General features: G+C 38.2%; 1 protein-coding gene across 2 annotated transcripts in view; it reads right to left on the bottom strand.

Moving 5' to 3' along the window:
* Nucleotides 1-20,011, bottom strand: part of abr (ABR activator of RhoGEF and GTPase) — a 101,435-nt gene that overhangs the window by 29,812 nt on the left and 51,612 nt on the right. For both annotated transcript variants that reach the window (XM_072446595.1, XM_072446597.1), the window contains exons 8-16: nucleotides 18,243-18,383; nucleotides 18,059-18,180; nucleotides 17,001-17,169; nucleotides 15,504-15,623; nucleotides 14,950-15,025; nucleotides 14,759-14,863; nucleotides 12,407-12,481; nucleotides 7,299-7,396; nucleotides 7,089-7,220 (exon numbers count right to left, since the gene is read on the bottom strand). In XM_072446595.1, coding sequence (XP_072302696.1) covers nucleotides 7,089-7,220; nucleotides 7,299-7,396; nucleotides 12,407-12,481; nucleotides 14,759-14,863; nucleotides 14,950-15,025; nucleotides 15,504-15,623; nucleotides 17,001-17,169; nucleotides 18,059-18,180; nucleotides 18,243-18,383 — 1,038 coding nt within the window. The remainder of the gene's footprint in view (nucleotides 1-7,088; nucleotides 7,221-7,298; nucleotides 7,397-12,406; nucleotides 12,482-14,758; nucleotides 14,864-14,949; nucleotides 15,026-15,503; nucleotides 15,624-17,000; nucleotides 17,170-18,058; nucleotides 18,181-18,242; nucleotides 18,384-20,011) is intronic.

The following is a 20,011-nucleotide window of genomic DNA, read 5'->3' as shown; positions in this document are numbered from 1 at the left end:
GGGGAAATTTCATTGGTGCAACGCAGGTAGATACAGAAGAACAGATCACTTATAGGAAGTATGAAAAACACTTTCAGTAGAAGATCTCCTATAAATAAATAAAAACTCCCATAGACAAATAAATAAATAAATACCATTGCATGTGATCCCGACAGTAATTGCACATGAATATGTGTCACGACAGCACATAGATTGCACATGAATACTAATATAATATACTATAATATATATGAACAATACTGTATATTATGAATACTTATAATATACTGTATATTATGAATACTTATACTATAATACTGTATATTATTATATAATACTGTATATTATGAATACTTATAATATACTAATATAATACTGTGGTGAGATGTGACAGGCAGCGATACCTTTATGAGAACAAAGCCATGAGAAGTACGTTTTAGCCTCATGTCAACTGTTCCTCTAGTGAAAGTATAGGGAAATACATTTGTTATATTGTTTGTATTGTATTTTAAGTGGGACCCAAAGTATATACAAGTTTCCAATTACAAAAAAATCAACTATATTAGGCCCACTATTAGTGAAAAAGCCACATCTGCTCAAAAACGACGCAAATACAATGCAAAAAATTTGAATAATCTGAACCACCAGTTTCTAGTTTCATAATTTTACTATTAAATCCACTTGGACTGTCGAGACAACATTCCAAAGGTATCAATAGCAAAATAATGAGACACACAATCTCTAACACTGTTCCTGATGGTGGCCAACTTTCACTGCTCCTCGTTACACACTTTCAAGATTCCTCTGAGTTAAACTGATGAAAGTACAAGGGGTGAATGATTGGATCGGAACTCGAGGCCTGAACTTTCTCATTTGGAGCAGAACTGTTGGTCACTGCTCATTTACCAGCAGTTCAATCCACTATTAGCTTTTAACATTTCGCCAACACAGCCCCGAAAGCTAACGTCATCTCTCTCTTCTAATGCCTCTCCTGCAAGCAAGAGATCCGGCTTTTAAGTGGTTAAGAAGCCCACCTCAAACTTTACTACCCCTCAGTCGCTGTTAGTTTTACAGTAACACCGACTAATGCATGTATTTGACAACAAGAATTCGGAGCAGGCCAAAGAGCTGCCAGGAAGCATTCACTGCCCGCTGGCGCATGTTTGGGTTCTATTATGATCTTGAAAAGGTTCCAAATGATCAAGTTTCAGATTATTGGAGTAAGTTAAAACAGTGGGGGTTTGACTTGTGCTCAACCCTGAAAGCAAACCAACAAAAACAAGCCTCCAGCGACGCATGGAGACAAGAAGGAAAGAAGAAAAAAGCCAGAGGAATGAATATAGAGATGGTGATATAACTGGGTATCAAGATGTCAAGGATTCCAGAGAACATGCATTTCCCATATAGATGTAGACTTTATGCGATGTAAGACAGTCTTCAAGGAGAATACGCTGATATACAGTACAAAAGAAATGTTGACATGGTCTCAAACTGTGATTAACATGGATATATCAAAAGAAAAATCGGTCAGAAGTCCTTTCAGTTTCAGGTTCTAGATATGGAAGATAATTAGTTTCATCCCGAACCCTGTAAAAACACATTATATATTTTTTCTGTTATGAATTTGAGTTGTTGAATATTGCAGTACATGTTTAAAAAGTCTAAATAAAATTTCACTTTTTAAAAATGCAATGCATAGATTTTAAAGGCCTCAAATTAATTTAAAAAACACAATGAAAATGTAGACTGCAAATGTTTATTATATTAATTAAACTTGAAATCTGATGAAACAAATGATCTTTTCATGATCATTTTAGACATTTAAATAATAGGTAAAAATTACAAGGGGAGATTACAGAGAGAAACAATTGCTTTATCCACACAAAACTGTACCATACTGAGATAAAGCATAAACTATTGCTGTGAGTACGGTTCAGTTCAGAGTTTAAAACATCCTCCCTGGACTGGCTGGTGTTTTCATAGAGAAGGGAGGAGCTGGTCGGGACACGAGCATCAGCTACATAAATATATGGTAACCACCCAACTGGTGCCACACAAGGTGAAAATATTTCAATAAACTCTGGGTGATTTAATAGAATGATGAAGTTAAAGATAAGACTATACACCGTGTTGTTGTGCAATGAATTTACAAGGAAGGAATTTTGTTTGGAATGTTACAAAAGTTATACTATAAAAATCTTAGCTATTCCCAATTAAAATAATGATTCAAAAGCTGCAAAAAATGGTTGGAGGACACCAATACCATTCAAAATGCAGATTAAGTTCAATATTAACAAACTAATTTAATATGAATGCCGAATAGGGATGTCTAGATGATGTCAAGATCATCAGGTAAATCCCAAGACCAAAAAATAATAATTGTAACAATATTAGAAGCAAAATTGCATATTTTTTAAATCAATCTATAGTCAAAAAATACTGGAGAGTACTTTTAAGATGCTATTTTTGTGACAGGAATTTCATTTTGTCTTTCAGAAAGTTCAATTTAATAAAGCTAGTCACAAAATTGAGAAATAGTAAGATTAGACTATGGAATGAAAGGAAAATCAAAGATTTCACTGTTGGTCATGGTCTCAGTAATTGTGAATAATTGTAAAATGATGATGTTTTTATCACAATGATTATAACCCTAACGCTGAATATTGTGCCATCCTTAGTGCCACATGAGGACAGACCTGCAGATGTACAGTGCAACTTTAATGGCTGCTATTTTTACAGACAGTAAAAACTTTCAGACTTGAAGAGCCTTTATTGTGCAACTGACTTTCAACAGGTCACGAAGACGGGCTAAACGGCTGATAGTGCTGGTGGGTGTATGAAAGAAAGCCCAATTTCCCTGTGATAAGACTCAAATGAAAGTGGTGCGCCCAGAGGGAGGACTGTAAGTGTGTGCGAGGAGAGGCTGAGCAGATAAAAGCATCTCTGGCTCTGACAGGGAAAGATGGGTTTGTGTGAAAACAAAGCAGTGCAACTGTTAACTCTGACTGTTACATAAGTGTCCTCCTGAAGATGAGGAGAGGAGAGGAGCGCTCACGATCCAAGGAATGCGCTGAACTCTTTAATGCAAAACTCTCTGTCCTCTGTAACAACAAAAGACAAATCCATCGTGTTCAAGAATAACAGCTCTGACCCACAAAGAGAAATCAGGTTGTGGCTTTAAGAAGTCAACAGGTATCAATCTTCAAAACAAACTAATCACGTTACATTTAGTCGGGATTTGTAGCCCATTTTAAGTCCAGTGACAACATTTTAAGCATAAATAAGCACACAAACAATTGGAAAAAAGAGAAAAAACTAGAAGCACTTGCCCTTGCCATTGGTTGCATGGGCCAAAATATGATGAAGACTATACAAATTATATAGTTTGATCAGTGTCTTCAACTGAAAAGAAGATTAATTTGATTGGATATAGATGGTTATATGGCAATTGTTGTTTTGCCTATGATTAAAACAATTACAAATGATCTCAAAAAAGGGTAGTACAAAAATACATGAACAGAAATGTCAAGTGAGAAATAATATTTCTGCCCTTTTAAGGTAACCAAGGACATTTACAGAATCAGAAAAAGTAATATTGCCATTGTCAGGGAGCAAAATTCACAAAATTGGAACTTGCTTCAGGTGTAATAAATGAATATTAATAGAACTTGATAAGATATAAGGCATGCAGGCACATTTAGCATATTTCTGATGCAGGTTAAATATCATCTATCGTTATTGACTCAAGATAATGAACACTTGACGACTTTTGTCAATATCGCCCACTCTACTTGGAACACACAACCCTTTGTGATTTAGCTTTGAGCGACAGGACTCTAACAGGCACGTTGGTGCCATTTACAGAAGGATTAGCAGACATGACCTGGAATTCGGAGGTTATCTGCTTTGAGAGGCCCAAGAATAGAGAGAAATAAACAGAAAAGTCCATGAAGCTAATGAAATCCCATTGTGTGTGAAATTGTATTTGGTCTGTGGGTGAACATGGGGTTGATGAATTGGCATATAAAACTGACATTATTGGGTGGGTGGATGATTACTTCTATCATTCATTTATATTAGTTAGTTCATTTGACCTTAGGTGCAAATTAAGATGCCAATTAGACCCTTCTGTTTATTTCAGTAGGATTTAAGTATCTATTTAGGTTGTAAATAGCAATCATATGCCATTTACAACCTACTGCAATTCCTGCCTCTATTATGAGACCATTGATTCTGGTAACTCCATGACTCACAACAAGACCTGTCACAACGGGATGACAAAGCAATGGAACTTTCTCATCAGAGCAATGTAAAGCCTGAGCGGTGGCTTCAGTTCCAGCTCAAAATGCCCATTTACGGTCAGTCAGAATACCTCCATCTTGTTAAATAAATCTGAGGGGTCTCCAGAGAGCAAAGTCAAACAGCGGGGGCTCCTTCCAAACTGTGTCTCACCAAAGCAAACAGCTCTGCTCCGAGTGAGGCTCTGCTAAGGTTCAGATGTTGACTTTAGGAGATTGATGTAGAGAATCTGTAAGGTGAAGAAAGGCCACTTCCACTATGCATTTAGATGGTATGTTAGATGTTTTCTGAGTAAAGCGACAATAAGTTATGTCTTTTTTAAGTGTAGTAATAAGTGGTTGAGGACAAAATGGCAGGACCTAAAAACTAAACTTGATGAGTTACTTTCTCAAATTACATTTTACAAAAGAGATATACAGTATGTCTACAATGTCTTAATTTTTTTGTGTCTGTACAGAGACAGTTAAAAACAGTATATTTCATACAGCTTTGAAGAACAACTAGATTGATTTCCTTTAACTGTTTGTTGAAGGTTTGACGTGTTTATTGACAACAGGCTCACACTGAACATTGAATAAATGTAATAGATATTCATCATCAAAGCAACCAATTTAGCATCATCTAAGTCTTAGATCAATTTAATCAATTAGTCTATAGGTAAGGGCTATGTAGCTTTTAAAAACTAGAAAATGCTTTCTCTTTCAAAATTTACTTTATGGATTGTGAAATAATTCCCAGCCACTAAAGTCTGGGACAGAACATGTCTTTCTCTCCGGCTCTCTTCTCATTTCCCTCCTTGTTTTCGCAAAACTAGCCAACAACATGTGGCTTACTTATTTGTATTTGTTTTTTGTCTTTTTGTCTTGATGTGGATATTCCCAGATGGAGAAGTGGAGTCTTGGTGGCCAAGGGTGGCCTTTATTGTCATATAAAATAAAATGGTCGAACCGCCGATGTGAAATCACTGCACAAGCGCTTGAGTAAAAGTGCAGAGTAAAGAGATGCAGCTGTAAAGCTCTGCCATTCTTTATTATATGATGAAAGTGGCAGAACATTTTACAGCGGGCACGGCAAAATTAACAAACAGGGGCAAAATACACCCAAACGCACATCCTTTGAAGCCTTTGGACTTGTCCTTATCACTTTGCCTGGACAAACTATTGGGGTATTTTTTGGTATTTTATTGAAATCAGAAAAAATATATGATAATGATATTCTGGTTTAAACAATCTCAAATTTGTTTTAACCATATCACAGGGCCGTCCAAACTTACTCCCAGTATATGAATGGAGAAGAGAACTAGCTGCACAAAAATGTTTATTTGCTTTATTGCTGAAAATGCTTTTAAGCTAAGGTTACAACCCCCTTGTTTTCTGGCCCTAAATCATTTTACTCTTAAAAGTACAGGTGCCAACTTAATTAACCCAGCGCTGTGCCAAGGCAAAGCAGGGTAACTACAGAACAGCGTGCACCGTGTAGCTCTTAATTATCTTTGAGCTCAAAAAACAGTGACTCACTCCTCTCTCAGGTGAATTCTTCTCATCTCAAGAAGCATCTGGTTTTTACTGCCAAGGCTGCATAACATTGAGATGCAGTGAGAAGGAGCTAGAGTCTCTACGGCGCACTCCCAGTCTCCTAGCTCCTTAGAGAAAATCAAAGGAAGCGTTCAAGGACACGGCATGTTTAAGTGGAGTAGAAAAGATTGCAGAGTGGTTATATCAGTCAATGTTTTAATTCAAATACTAAAAGATGGGGTTATTTTGGGGTTTGGCTCTGAAATAAGCTGCTCTGAGTGATTCATGTCTGCACCAATTTCTATTTTTGACTGGAGACATGTGTTCCCATTTCCCAAAGCAACCTGTTTCGGGTTTAATGTGCAAGAGAAAATGGATTAGTGAATTAGATGGAGTAAATTCATTTGCTCTATTTGATTTTCTGTCTTCTGATGACTTTTCACTTACAGGCTGTATGTAATTATCAAAAGCGTAGGCCCTAAAATCAGACTTGGTCACATAAGATTCAAGATATTCAGTTTGTTCATACACTCTTTTTAGCAGTGTATTATGGAAATGAGTTCACTTACCTGCTCCTAAAACAAAATATTTCTTTAAGTAATTAACAGATTTATTTTGATCAACGTAGACCTTTACCAACTGTTTGAAAAGTAGTACTGTTCGATTACTGTGCAGCGGATCCTGTGGGCAAATTACCGCTCAAAAATTCAACTACCATGAATTTTCGCGGGGTAATTTGCCCACAGGATCAGGAAAATGACAAAAAAAAGACTTCACTGTACTTCACTTCAAGTTCCAAAACACAAACAACAGTGACTTTGCTGCCTTCACCAGTAACCTCAGATTCCACTGTGTAGGCAGCAACGGCAGCAACAGCAGCAGCAGCAGCGCGTTAACACGAGGCTGAGAGGAACGTTTATTGGACTGGTTCTCACACACGACTGGGGAAAACCCTCCAACAACATGACTCTGTTTTAGACAATTAATGCCACCATGGTCATTAGAGGCCACTTTGGCAAAACCACAGCATTGTGCCGAGACGAGACAAAATAAGTCGTCATTTGTTTTTCTCAGACAAGGACGATGTTCACGGTGTTGAGACACTGTACTATTGGACAAAACATTTTTGATACATTGCCTTTTTTGCTCTGGGTCAACTTGAAAGACATAATGTTCACTTGTTGTCCATAAAACCCCAGCTCAGAAAAGGTATATTTCCTATGTTCACTGAGAGATTGTTGCAATGTCTGATGGATTGTGTAGAATTTACTGGTGTTACAGTTATTCCGTTCTTACCTGGACCTGTCCTTTGCCCATTATCTTGTCCACGATCTCGTTGTCATCTTTATTGAGCATGCTTTTGTCGTAGCACTTCTCATAACACAGGATCCGCAGGTACTGGGAGCCCTCCAACTCAATCTCAAACTCCTACAAAACAATATAGACGAGATCAGACATCACTCATAATGTGATGGTACTGAATCATGGGATATGTGGTTGACTGACTTCATTCCACTGTGGCTCTGATGTGTCTCTGAACACTCTGGTCTTGGCTTTGCTGACAAAGTATCCAAAGGAATCCACCTCCAGGGTGCAGTATAAATCTGAAAGGAACATTACAATTTAGTACATCTTCTTTAAGAGATTAAGATTAATATATTAACAAAAAGAAACATGCCTCAGTAAATTAGGCAATCATTGCAGGCTAAAGGAGAGCTGTGTAGCTGTGTCACAATCGTTAAAGCAGAACTTTAGTAATCAGCTGCAAGTCTCATGGGTAATAATCTTATTACGCTAAACATATTTTGCATCGATTGCATGCCAATAATATTTGTTCTAGGCGACAGCTGGAACATAATATTATTCAATGCCTGGGTTTGACTTTTGCATTCTTTACAACAAATGCCAAAAATGTTGTGTTTTTGCTATCGCTTTGGATCGTTGCAGTAAAAAACATAGAATCAACAGTCCTATTTGAAATGAAAGTTCAGAAATGGATGGCATTTGTTACTCCAGAATCTAGATGGACCATAACAATATATCTACTAATGCTGTAGAATACATTTTTATATAAATAATCCAATACTGTATAATCATTATTGTAACATAGGCCAGAATGTAATTCTTTTGGATGTCAAAGTGTCAATTAATGAAAATGTAGATTCACTCCCAGCACCATTTACATTCCCACACCTGGACTGTAGCACCCATGGGATCAAAGCACACCCAACTCTTACATGGGCCAATTAAAGTCAGTTAATGTGGTTCTAAAATTGCTGCAGAGGTGGTTGCATGAGCTGTCTGTAACGTGTCTAATAGGACGTCCTGAAGGCTGGACCTTCTCCCTGGGGTTATCTTGATTTTGACAACATGATGGATGGGTGGATGGCTCGACCTCTCACCGGCAAAGTCACATGATTGGATCACAGAGGCGAAAACCTTCTGTTTTCACTCATATGAACAAGAGAATCTGTTTACAAAAACCATGGCATCACCAAAAATAATAGCTTTTACGGATACATATTCTTTGGTAGAGGGATATAAATCCTAGTCTGTAAGTAGTATTGAATGAGAAATCAATTTAGACAATACCAGGACTCAAAAAACATCTAGTCCATAAGTAAATGTTTAACGCGCAAAATCTGTACACCGTTCAATGCTAAAAAATATACTACTTCAAGTTTTTGTTTACCCTACTGTATATTGTCACCGCAACATTATGCCTTGCTTTACTTAAAGGTGCACTATGTAACATTTGTGATGGAGGGTTAGCCACCTGCTTGTCTCAATGGATATGTTATTGCTAGAACGTTCCACAGCATGTCATTAAACATTGTTTTATTGCTCAAAAATACCTTGGGAAAACATGTATTATTCCTGTAAGCGAGGTCACCTATCCATGGATCTGGCTTGTAACTTGACCTTGTGTCATCACCTGCTCGTCTCCATGGAAACAGACCCTTCCACAGGGCACCTTTAAATCCCCTTAACTAGCGACATCTTCACACCTGCCTAACACTGTTCTGTCCCAGTACAGTACCACACATGCCCCCATCTGGATTCATGACTTGCTTGTTTATTTTGGCTGCTTCCTAAAAAGTTGGGGCATAATCACTCCCAATGAGGAGGAGATTAGTGGCAGCGGTGAACGGGAAGTTCAGAAGAGGGGTCCATCTGGGGCATGTTTGTACAGCAAAGTCAATAAGACGCTGAAGCTGAGCGGTTATTGTACACTTCCGCTACAAACGGATATGCTTATCAAGCAGTAATCGTCTCAAAATGTTAAAAGCAATTGATGCTGCCAAGTAAACAGAAGCAGCAAAAATAGCAATTATATGATCAACTTATCCTCAAAACTATTTTTGTATTGTCTGTCCGTATCTATAACAGCAATCCAGATAATGTTTAAGAACATTTAATGTTTTTGCATTTATAGCCACATTAATATGTGGCTATAAATGCAAATACTAATACTGGTGGCTCTAACATTTGACATTATTACACACATAGAAAAAAATATATATTCTCAAACTTTTTCAGGTGCTTCCCTAGGGGATAAAAAAAAATATCCATGCCCCCCAACAGGAATTTATCATGTATTTTAACTGATAAAAAATTTAATTCATCTCTAAACGCCTATACATTAACCTGAAATAACAGTATTGATGAGTGGCCAGTGTTACCTGTCTGCAGTGGGACAGCTTCACTCAAGACACACTTGCATTACTTCTGTGTCACAGTGGATCACTTCTCTCGCCTCGGGTCTGCATTACATATACTCATACAGAGACTGTTCTTTGTGCAGTGCTGACTCATACCACTGCACTCATTTCACAATTTTACCCAAAAAAAAGCACTTGCAATCAAGGCGCATATATAAGCTTTTTTTCTTTTTTATAAAAGGATTTGGGCCCTTTAGGCTTTATTAGACAGGACAGCTGAGTGTGAACAGGGGATGAGAGAGAAGGGAGGACATGCAGTAAACTGTTAGAACCGGGATTCGAACTCACAACACTGCGGCCAGCTGCACTTGGAGCTTGGCAAGTGTGTTGCCACCTTAACCACTCAACCACCGGGCAGCACATGGTGGCAATATAAATACAAATGGATTATGGCCAAATGAGCACTTGGAAAGGGGAGCCGAGGTGTGAGGAAGCGACAGGGAGCTGGAGAGAGCACATAGTGCAGGCAGAGGCCAAAGTTGTGGTTCGTCCACCAGAGACAACCGTGTGTGAGCTCTGGCACAGAAGCAGGCTCTGTTGTATCTAGAGATTAACACCATGTTGGTGCTGGGTGTTTTTCTATTGCGTGACACGTGTCACAAGCCCATTTCCCAAACGTCTTACGCCCCTTTTGGCACATCTCTGTGCCACCCTAATCCGACGCACCCCACACGTTGAGTAGCTCTGACCTAAATAATAAAGCCTATAATAAATGTATGTGCAGTATTATGAAAGACTGAAAAAATACTTTGTGTGCAGCTGAACAAAACTAAAACCAGGCCAGTTGTATCATATTTAGTTTGGCCTCTGGTGTCTTGGGCCAGTCAAACTACAGAAGTGGAGCAAGTCCATCTTGTTGGCAGGTGAGCACTATTTCCTCTCTGGCGCTCACTGGTCAGTCTGGGGTCTGTGCTCCCTAAAATCAGAGGTTAATGCATCCCATCCTCTTCCATCTTAATTAAAAGGCTGTTGTGACTGGGGCATGTGTGTGTCCAAATATAGGGGTCTAATCCTGGCCTGGGGCAGTGTAGAGCGCAGGGTCAAACTGAGGGTTCACACAATATGATACGTGATAATGAGTTTAACTACTCATGGTCTAGAATACAACACAACACAAGGTAGTGTCTGCTACAAACTAAACATAGAAAAGAGAGCTCAGTATTGTTTTTATAGAAACCAGAAGGATGAAGACACAAGCTGAATTCAATTACACGCTAGATTTACAAGATTATTAAGCTTTCCAGTATTGCTGCTAAGCCTTCTATTTATTTTGTTTGAACAATGGGAACTTTATATTTATTTATATTTATATATCACCAACTGTTGACATTTCAACATTCAAAAATGACTATAGTTTTGTATCACTAGCATGTGTTTTGCTCAGGTTTGTTTTTCCAAACAGAGTTTTTGTAGCATCTTGACTCCTGTGCCTTCCACTGTGACCCAGTTTTCAGTATTTTGCCCTGGGCTGAATGGAAGCTGTCTCCCACTGGGGCGGCTTTATGTGACAGAAATACCACAGCTCCAATCTGATCATTCATCACCGCCTTTATGAGATTCTTCAATCAGATTTGAGGGGATTTCTAGGCTTATTTCCTCAGACATTATGGCTTTTCTTATAAAGAAACTGATACAAGGCCATTGTAGATAAATTTACTTAGTAAACCACTGAAAAACGACTCTGCAATTATGGTAAATTAATATTATAATAAGAATCACATGAATCAAACAGCAGACCACCATCACATTCCATAGAGCAGAAAAAAAACCTCATAAGAGATGAAAGTACAGATATCCACCATGATGCAAAACCCTCATCAATCATTGCTCACACACTTATAGGGGCTTATGATGGTGTCAGCACCACCATCCCACATCTACATACAAGACAAATGAGATGCTCTTTGTAGTCATCTGGAGAACACAATTTTAGTTTTCCTTGTTTGTAGGTTGTGCCTGAATGCCAGGTTGAAGGCATCACATTTCTGAGCTGTGATACAAACATTAGATGTTTTCAGAACTAAACAAATCTTCACACAGCAACAATAAATATGTAAACTTGAAAAACTGTATTCTATATTAGCAAACACTAGTTAACCATTGTATTACATTTTACCAAAACACTAACTCTAGCCACAAGGATTCTGTCTAATTTACAAATAATAGTTTTACTATTGTGAGATTGGAGATAATGGAACCTTTTTTCCTATGTTTTTTTAAATTTGTTTGTAAAATTTGCCAAGTTGAACCATTCACTAATTCTAATTTAACTTGGCAGTAGGCTACAATAAAACAATATCCTTCACATCATTGGCATTCTACCCCATCTCCATAGCTTGTACACAGATCCCTCTCCTGTAGTAGACCACCAGACATTGACCTGCCTTTCAAAGCCCCCACTTCTCTCTATCCTTGTACCCTCGCACTCGCTCCATTCTAAGCCCCTCAGCTCTCTCTGCTCCATCCAAGATCAAACAACTTTCAGTGGAGAATGCTTCCAATCCATAACCCACTGGTAGAGCCCCTCTCATATTATACCACAGTGCAGTCATGGTAACAAACACAATTGCATTTCTCTGCATTCCTTTGCTTCTACTTTATTATAACAAATGCTTGAGGTATGGACACAACATACTTACCATAGTTGTACTTGAGGCTATACCTCAGGAAACTGTAGTCAGTGCTTATAAAAATGACTACTGTACTACAACAAACCAATGTACTAAATTCTGATAATGCCAAGGTTTTATGATGCGTACAAACTTGCACCTTCAGATTGAGTTGGTCATGTTTTGGCACATGTTCATAGGCAGTTTTAACCCTATGATGTCTCGCCAACGAGTGTCTATGGATGTGTGAAATCTGATGTTAGGGTGATTCCTGCCAACTCACTGGCTGACTCCTGAAATCCTTTGGCAGAGTGGACGATCACATGAAGAAAGCCGTAGAGGCCTGAAGTCTCCTCATCTGCAAAACAAGCACAAACGGTTCAGTCCAGTTTGAATCAAACAGGTATTATGAGTATTTAAACAGAAACACATTAATTTACATTGACTAGTAATTAAAATAGTACAACACAGTATGGGCACACATCACAATGTACCACTGTGCATACACCAGAACACACATGTCACAATTTCACTTTGTTTTAGAGTGATCATTTGCCAGACAGACCCATTAACTCTGCCAGCAAACAAATTTAAGTATCTAATCCAACCCAATTGTCTATTTAATAACTTTTACTGTTTCCATCCACTTTCTTATCAAAAATGTTGGTTTTGCCCGAGACAAAATCTTCAAATTCGACATCATGGACAAGCAGTCCTATCACAGCACTAGATTGTACTGTACTCCCAAACAGGAAACAAAAACTCCCACGCACTCCCACATACTCCAAAACAGGAAACAAAAAACAAAAAAAGAAAGTATGTTTAATTCTGCTAAAAGACATTCAAAGAAAGTGGCAGGTAAGAGGATAGCCTGAACCAATAAGAATCCAATGATCTTTTGAAGATCTAGCTTGTCAAACCTTATAGACTAAACAAAAAACAACTAAATATGCAAAACATGTTTTAACTTACAATCCTTGAAAATAGAGAACACTTTATACTATTATCTATGGTTTTCAATTCTCCCTGTGTATGCTCAACTTGACACAAATTGACCAACTATATAAATGTATGTATAAAACTATATCAAAGAGTACTTATCTACTGACATCGCTACAATAATATTATTTCATTGATAATCTTGGTGTCCTGGGGGCGTTGCCTTTTGGGTGGCCCTGACTGACACAACATGGGGTGCAGTGGTGCTGTGCTAGGGGCCCGTGTAGCCGGCTGTTTCCTGGTAAATAAACTGGACCGTGAGTCTGTTTGGGCTTCCACTGAAGGCGGCGGAGAGCAGAGCAGTGTGTTAATGACAGAGGGGGACTTGCAGGGCAGACGGTTCAAAGGTTCAGCTCTGAGGCGGTTCTCAGTCAGACGGGGCCAATTTCTTTACTGTATCAGGTACAATAAACTGAAGTGTAGAGGAAATCATGCACTAATATGTGATAATTGATTTATAATTGCGAGCAGGGGGTAAATGAAAGTGTGAATGGTTCGCTGACGGTCGGGATCCTGTAGAAACGTTTTAGGTTAAAGAGAACATTCCAAAAGCAGCTGTTCTTCATTTAATCCCCCTCAGTGCCCACTACAACTTGTAACACAGAGGTGAGCGAGTGCACGGTATGTTGCTCATGTACTGTAAAACTAAGTCAAAAGAATGATAATGTAAAGCTATTTAAGTGGATTTATTTGATGCACATTTCCAGTAGTCGCGTCCTATAAGCTGTAGCAGACCCATTTCAATTGAAGAATTTTGAAGAGCTTGTCACTGGGATTAAAGTAGACACTGACGGGGCTCAAAAACTGTACTCTTTTAAAGTAAATGTTAAAATAATGCTTCCGTGGTGATTGATAGTGCATCTTTTCCTGTTATGTGAAGCACTTTCAGTTACTTTGTGTATGAAGTTTGCTCAACAAATAAACATGCCTTGCCTTGTCAGTTCAAGTTAGGGCTGCATAATCTCTCACAAATGAACTAAATACATCACAATAACAACAAGGTCTGAAATGTACCCTTTTGAAAAGGAAACATTTTGACATTATCTAATTTTATTCATTGTTTTCTTACACTTACAGTACATGCTCCTGTTTGTATTTGAGAAACTTTGACAAACATTTTGATACAGTCCTAAAATTTCACAGACGACCACCTAAAAGGTTTGAAATGTCAAAATAATGGTGCAATTTTTGTAAACCAAAAATGGAGGCGGCTTTTTGTAAATATGACAGCCCTTTTTCCATCTACAGCCACTACAGGCCATGTTGTCCTGCTCCATTTGAAACCATAGACCTTTGTGCCATAGCCCCAGATCAGAGTGAGCTGTCCAGATGGCTTTAATGTCACAACTCGCCTCCCAGTCCAGTGCATCGTGAAGATTTGGAGCAAAAACAAATATGTACAAGCCACGGTAACAGCCAGCACAGTGCGTGGTATTCAGGGCTCCGAGCAAGATCAGAAACATATTGGAACCTGCATTTCTGCTGCAAAGACCCCCCTCTGTCATTATGTGGCTTCTCCCTGCACTCACAATGTAATAGGCACTTTTGTAGGAACTCAAACTGAAAAACACAAGAAAAACATACAAGCTCCCACACACAGGAGGAGAATAAAGAGACAGTGTGGAGTGGTCCTTACCGTCTTTGTTAGTTGTGACCGGGATGTTGTGGACAGTGCGGAGTTTGAAACAGGAGCTGGTGAGAACTTGGAGCTCAACAGAACTCAAAACACAAGACTGGAGGTCTGAGAATATACAGAACACATGGCTATTGTGAAACACTTATGTGGTTTGAATACAAAAAAATCAATATTGTAAAGAGTGTGGTTACCTTTCTTCTGGAGTTTCTGTATACTTTCCTTCCATTCTGATCGCTCATAGTCCGAAGACAGCAAGAACAGATAACTCTTCACAAACAAAAGCAAATGGTCAAACTCTGATCACAATATAAGGGAAAAAGAGCTGAACATATTTAAATTCATCCTCAAACATTATTTTAGAATCAAATTCCAGATTTAAAAGAGAAAATAACACATAATGACAATGAAATAATTAATGAAATGAGACAACAGTGAGGAAAATATCTCATATTTAATTTCAATGAATCAATGTTTTTCTTATGTTATGTTGTTTCATATTCCAGACATATTTATGGTAAATTAAAAAAAAAAATAGGTTTAAAGTTTAACAATGTACTGTTGTATTTGTTAAATTTATGTAAATATGTATTTAAGGAGGTTTTTATAATACATAGAATTATGCAAAGACAAGAAGAAACGTCAACCTACACTGCGGTGAGCATTTTGACACATCCCAGGTCTGAGGCCTCCCTCTAGTGGTGAAACTTAAGTAATGCATATAAATATTTGAAGAAAGTCCTCTTACTTTTCCATGTTTGTTGTGGATGCGGAAGGGGATGGTTGGAGAATGCATAAGCAACCAAGACTCTTGTTCATTCATCTTCTTCCTTAACCTCTCCACACGACTTTGGCCTTTGGGGGCTTTCTACACACAAAAGCAGAACAATTGTCATGAGTGTCAGAATCAAACAGTTAACTTGAACTATGTGATCAGTACATTCTGTTTCGTAAGTTCTTCATGCACCACATAATATAGACCTTTTTGGGTTTTGTGAGAAGTGAAAGCAAACACAGGCTTACTCCTCAAGAGTTGATGGCAGGAAGCAGTGAGTCAGACTCACTCCTATCAGATCAGTGGTGCTGTGACCATGTGGACTGTGGTGCTCTGTGTGAGAGCAGCTCTCCGGGGGAAAACAGGAAGTTAGGGGCACTCCGTTGGATTATAGTATGTGTTGGATTGAGTGTGGAAAACAAATGTAAATCATAGACTGTTATAGACTATATCTTATAATAGGGGAGATCAGGTTTAATATTAACAGGATCAGCTGCATATGCCATTTGGTTTGAGCTTTTATGAGGCCAACAATACAAATAATACTTTTCCTTGAAGATAATCTTAAAGGTGGTATGGACGATTTTTTTCAGCAATTTATTTATTTTTTTTATCATATTTCCTCGTGGCGTGGATAAATCATTTGTCCTGCCACGTATCAATCATAAAACGCACCTATCGCTCACCTGCAGCCGCGTGCGGTTCTTCCCCACGTTTCCGCGTGCCTAAGCGCATGGATCTATCACAATATAGTTCCCTCAGTGTACGGGGCAAAATGAAGACGGAGAAAGACAGTTCGAGCTGACGCAGAAGTGGACAGAAATCTACGGGAGACGAGAGATGCGATGTGCTCCGTTGCGCTAATAAACAAACGCACGTGTGTGTTGTATCAGTCCGCACGGGGGAGTGCGCATGCGCACTTCCGCCTGCGTTCTCAAATCGCCGAAAAATCGTCCATAACGCCTTTAAGTGTGGGCTTGCTTTTATTTTAAATGTACAATAAAAAGTGTATGCTTAACATTTTATGTGTCCTGTCTATGATTGTGTGGTCAGACCACAAATTGATAAGGTACAAAGTTGTCAAACCACATATTGCTTTTCTCACATTTCTAGAATGTGAACAGGTCAATGTAAAGTCAGACTTTATTTTATGCTACAGTTACATCATGCAAACACTGACCTACAAGGGCTGATGGATCTAAAAACAGTAGAAACAATGAGCAATGGTTAAAGATGTTTAGATATATTCAAAATCAGATCCAAATTACAGTAGTTAGATTTAACAATTTCTGAATCCGGACTATTAGTTTTATGGATGTGACTGGGAAACAAGATATGTTACATGGAAGTCTGCATTGTAATTTGCAAATACTCTGCTGCATAGTATATGAATATTGTACTTGTTGGTTATACAAAAACAAATACCGTAATACTTTTAGAGTGCAGTGAGTAATTTTGAGTATGTTTTACCCTCTCTTTCTGTATCTCACTCTTGAGGACCGAGATCTTCATCTTCATCTCCTCAATCTCGTGCTCGGGTAACACCTGGACACTGTAGCAGGAGTCTGACTCGTCCAAAGTCTGGAAGGTCAGGTCTGCCAAAGGGATGTACCACTTACACTCATACTGCTGGTGCCGTCTGCAAGCAGAGATAAAACAAATACATGCTAAATACATACTACAATAATAGAGATAATGCCTGGATTATTGCTCCTCGGGGGGATTAACACAAGGTGGGCGAGTTTCAAATGTGAATCAGTAAAAGACTTTAGTCCCATTGGCTAGTCCATAATGGTTTCATTCACACATATAGCCACAGGGAGAGTAGTGGAAGAAAGAAAGGGGTCAAAATTTTAGAATTAAAAATATAGGGTCAAACTTTTAGCAATACATATATAGGCCCTGCCCCATATATTCAAATTATAGAATTATACTGTCCTTTACTGTCCCCGAAGGATTTGGTCTTGACCAGTAATAAAGCCCTTAGACATATTTGAACAAGTGCATGTACGTCAGAGTAAAACTGTTAAAAATATCATCTGTCAGTTGTAGCCTTAGTTTGCCAGTCATTCAAGTTAAGAAAGTTTAACAACATTTAAATGGCACTGTACCTGCCATAGTCACCAAAAGCATCAACTCTTACACTAAAATTAGATGACCTCAATGTTTCTCTGCCCTGTGCTGTTTGTACAGGTTTAGTAGCAAAACATACGATATGTAGTTTGTCCACCCACATGTGTGTGCTTGTGCAGAAGTATCTGGGCATGCACAGATTTAATATTGAGGCAAATACGTCACTGACTCAAATGAAGGAAACACAATTACAAGATGGTTGGCTTGCTCAAGCTCCCACATCAATAACTTTAATTATGTTCGCATTTTAGTCACTCTTTCCTCTGTGCATGCACTTGATAGAGTTATTATTTCCATCACAACCAGAGGCACAGTGAAAATGGACCAGAGAGAACTCAACCAGGACACTAATCTATACACACTATAAAAAAGACAGGAGTGAAAGTCACACTCACCCCACAGCAGTCTTTTTCATCTTGGCACAAAGCAGCAGATCGGTGAAGAGGAAGACGTGCCGGAGTTTCCTGGAGTTTTCTGACACTTCCACCAGAAAGCCATCTTTCACCAACTGACGAGCCTGTGCAGATGAAATGGTCACACCATGTTCATATATATTTGGACATTATCCCGGTGACTCACCTCTCCTTTGGGTGTGGTGACGGCGGTCCTTCTCGGATCAATCTCTTCATTGATGGAGGAGAGGAAGTTCTGGGAGATGCGCAGAGCGTCCTGGAGCAGAGGGAAGTCCGGGTGGTCTTTGGGTGTGTGTTTTAACAAGTCCTGAAAGTGAGTTAATTCTTTATTTTTCTGACAAAATAGAACAGATTACATCGTATGACCCAATGTTTTTTTTATTTTATTTTTTTTATTTCATTGAAATTCTAAAAATTAAACAAAACAAAAACAGTACGAGTTATAAACAGAAATACTTAAAACCAAAACTCAACATAATTATATAATGAAAAAAAAAAAAAAAAAACTTTGTTGCAGATCTACATAAACAGTGTCATCCCAGTATCATCTTCTTTCTATCGTTTTAGTGTTGGCATACTTTGATCATTTCAAAATGTAAGAATCAGTTGAACACATGTCACCAGGTTTGCTCAGATGTGGCACTTTTGGGAATCAATCTTTTTCACATTTGATACTGTTACTTTGCTATCTGCTTATACACAATATCAACAGACAATACTGCAGGGACTAAACATGTATTGCTTTAAAACTAAAAGTATGCAAAACAGATCCAAATAATTCATCTTTCCACTAACTACAGAACAGTTTTGTAGAAAACAGGAAAAACTAAAACAGGAAAAAGTTGTATCTTTCCTGGCAATGGTAACATTACAATGTCTAAAAAAAGTGTTAGTATAATTGTGGTATCACAGGTGGTATAGAGTCTTTTCCTAGTATCTAAATTGTATTTTAAAGTTGATCATCATGACAACACAAATTTGTAATGGGATTTACTGATTTGACATGTTCTCGTCACTGAATTGTATTGTTATATACATGGTAAGTTCAAACAGCATTTGATTTTTTCTACAAAGTATCCATACATTACAAAATAAATCCTGTTTAGGATTTTTAACCTTGAGACAGTTCAATGTTCCCCAAACTTGAAACTGCAATTATGTATCAAGTGGAGGTAAACACACAGACAAATAATCAATTGAAGTGTGAGCACAAACGTGTTCCATTTCCATTTCACCCTCTTGTTTGAACCATAAACAGGCGCACCACGTAATCAGTGGAAATCTCATTTCCTTGTTTTTGTGCAGGCTGCTCTCATCAGAGGAGAGGTGTGATGGAGGGACAGATGCAGACGTGTGTGTTCAAAAATAAACCAGCCAATATTCACAGCCTCTCTCTGAGAGGAGCTATAGAGTGACCTTTGGTGAGTACACACTGGGGAGGCTGCTGCTCAGACTGTGGATCAACACAAATAGATACAAGTGTTTTCACAGCGGGCGTCATCAACACTTTAGTTATTATTACAGCCCGGATGTGGGAGGTATAATCTGAAAAGCTGTATTGAGCAACATACCGGTACATTCGGGAAGAGCCAAAGATTTATGGTTGATTTAGTTTTGACGTTTAAAGTCGCCTGTATATTTCAAGCTATTAGGTATAAGATAAGATAAGATAAGATAAGATAAGATAATCCTTTATTGTCCCACATGGGGAAATTTCATTGTTGCAACGCAGGTAGATACAGAGGTAGATACAGAGGAAAAGAACAGATCACTTATAGGAAGTTTGAAAAACACTCTCAGTAGAAGAATATATAAATTATATATATAATATAAAAAGTATATATAAATTATATATATGGCATAGTGCTTTGGAGGCCAGTTCGATGTATTTATAGGGCATTGTATTATATTTATCATATTATTTTTTGGAAGATG

Source organism: Eucyclogobius newberryi, unplaced genomic scaffold (assembly GCF_026437365.1).
Source record: "Eucyclogobius newberryi isolate DKJ021-1_F unplaced genomic scaffold, fEucNew1.0.hap1 SCAF_15, whole genome shotgun sequence".
NCBI lineage: Eukaryota > Metazoa > Chordata > Actinopteri > Gobiiformes > Gobiidae > Eucyclogobius > Eucyclogobius newberryi.
Note: the sequence above shows the minus strand (reverse complement) of the source record. Positions and strands in the feature narration are given on the sequence as shown.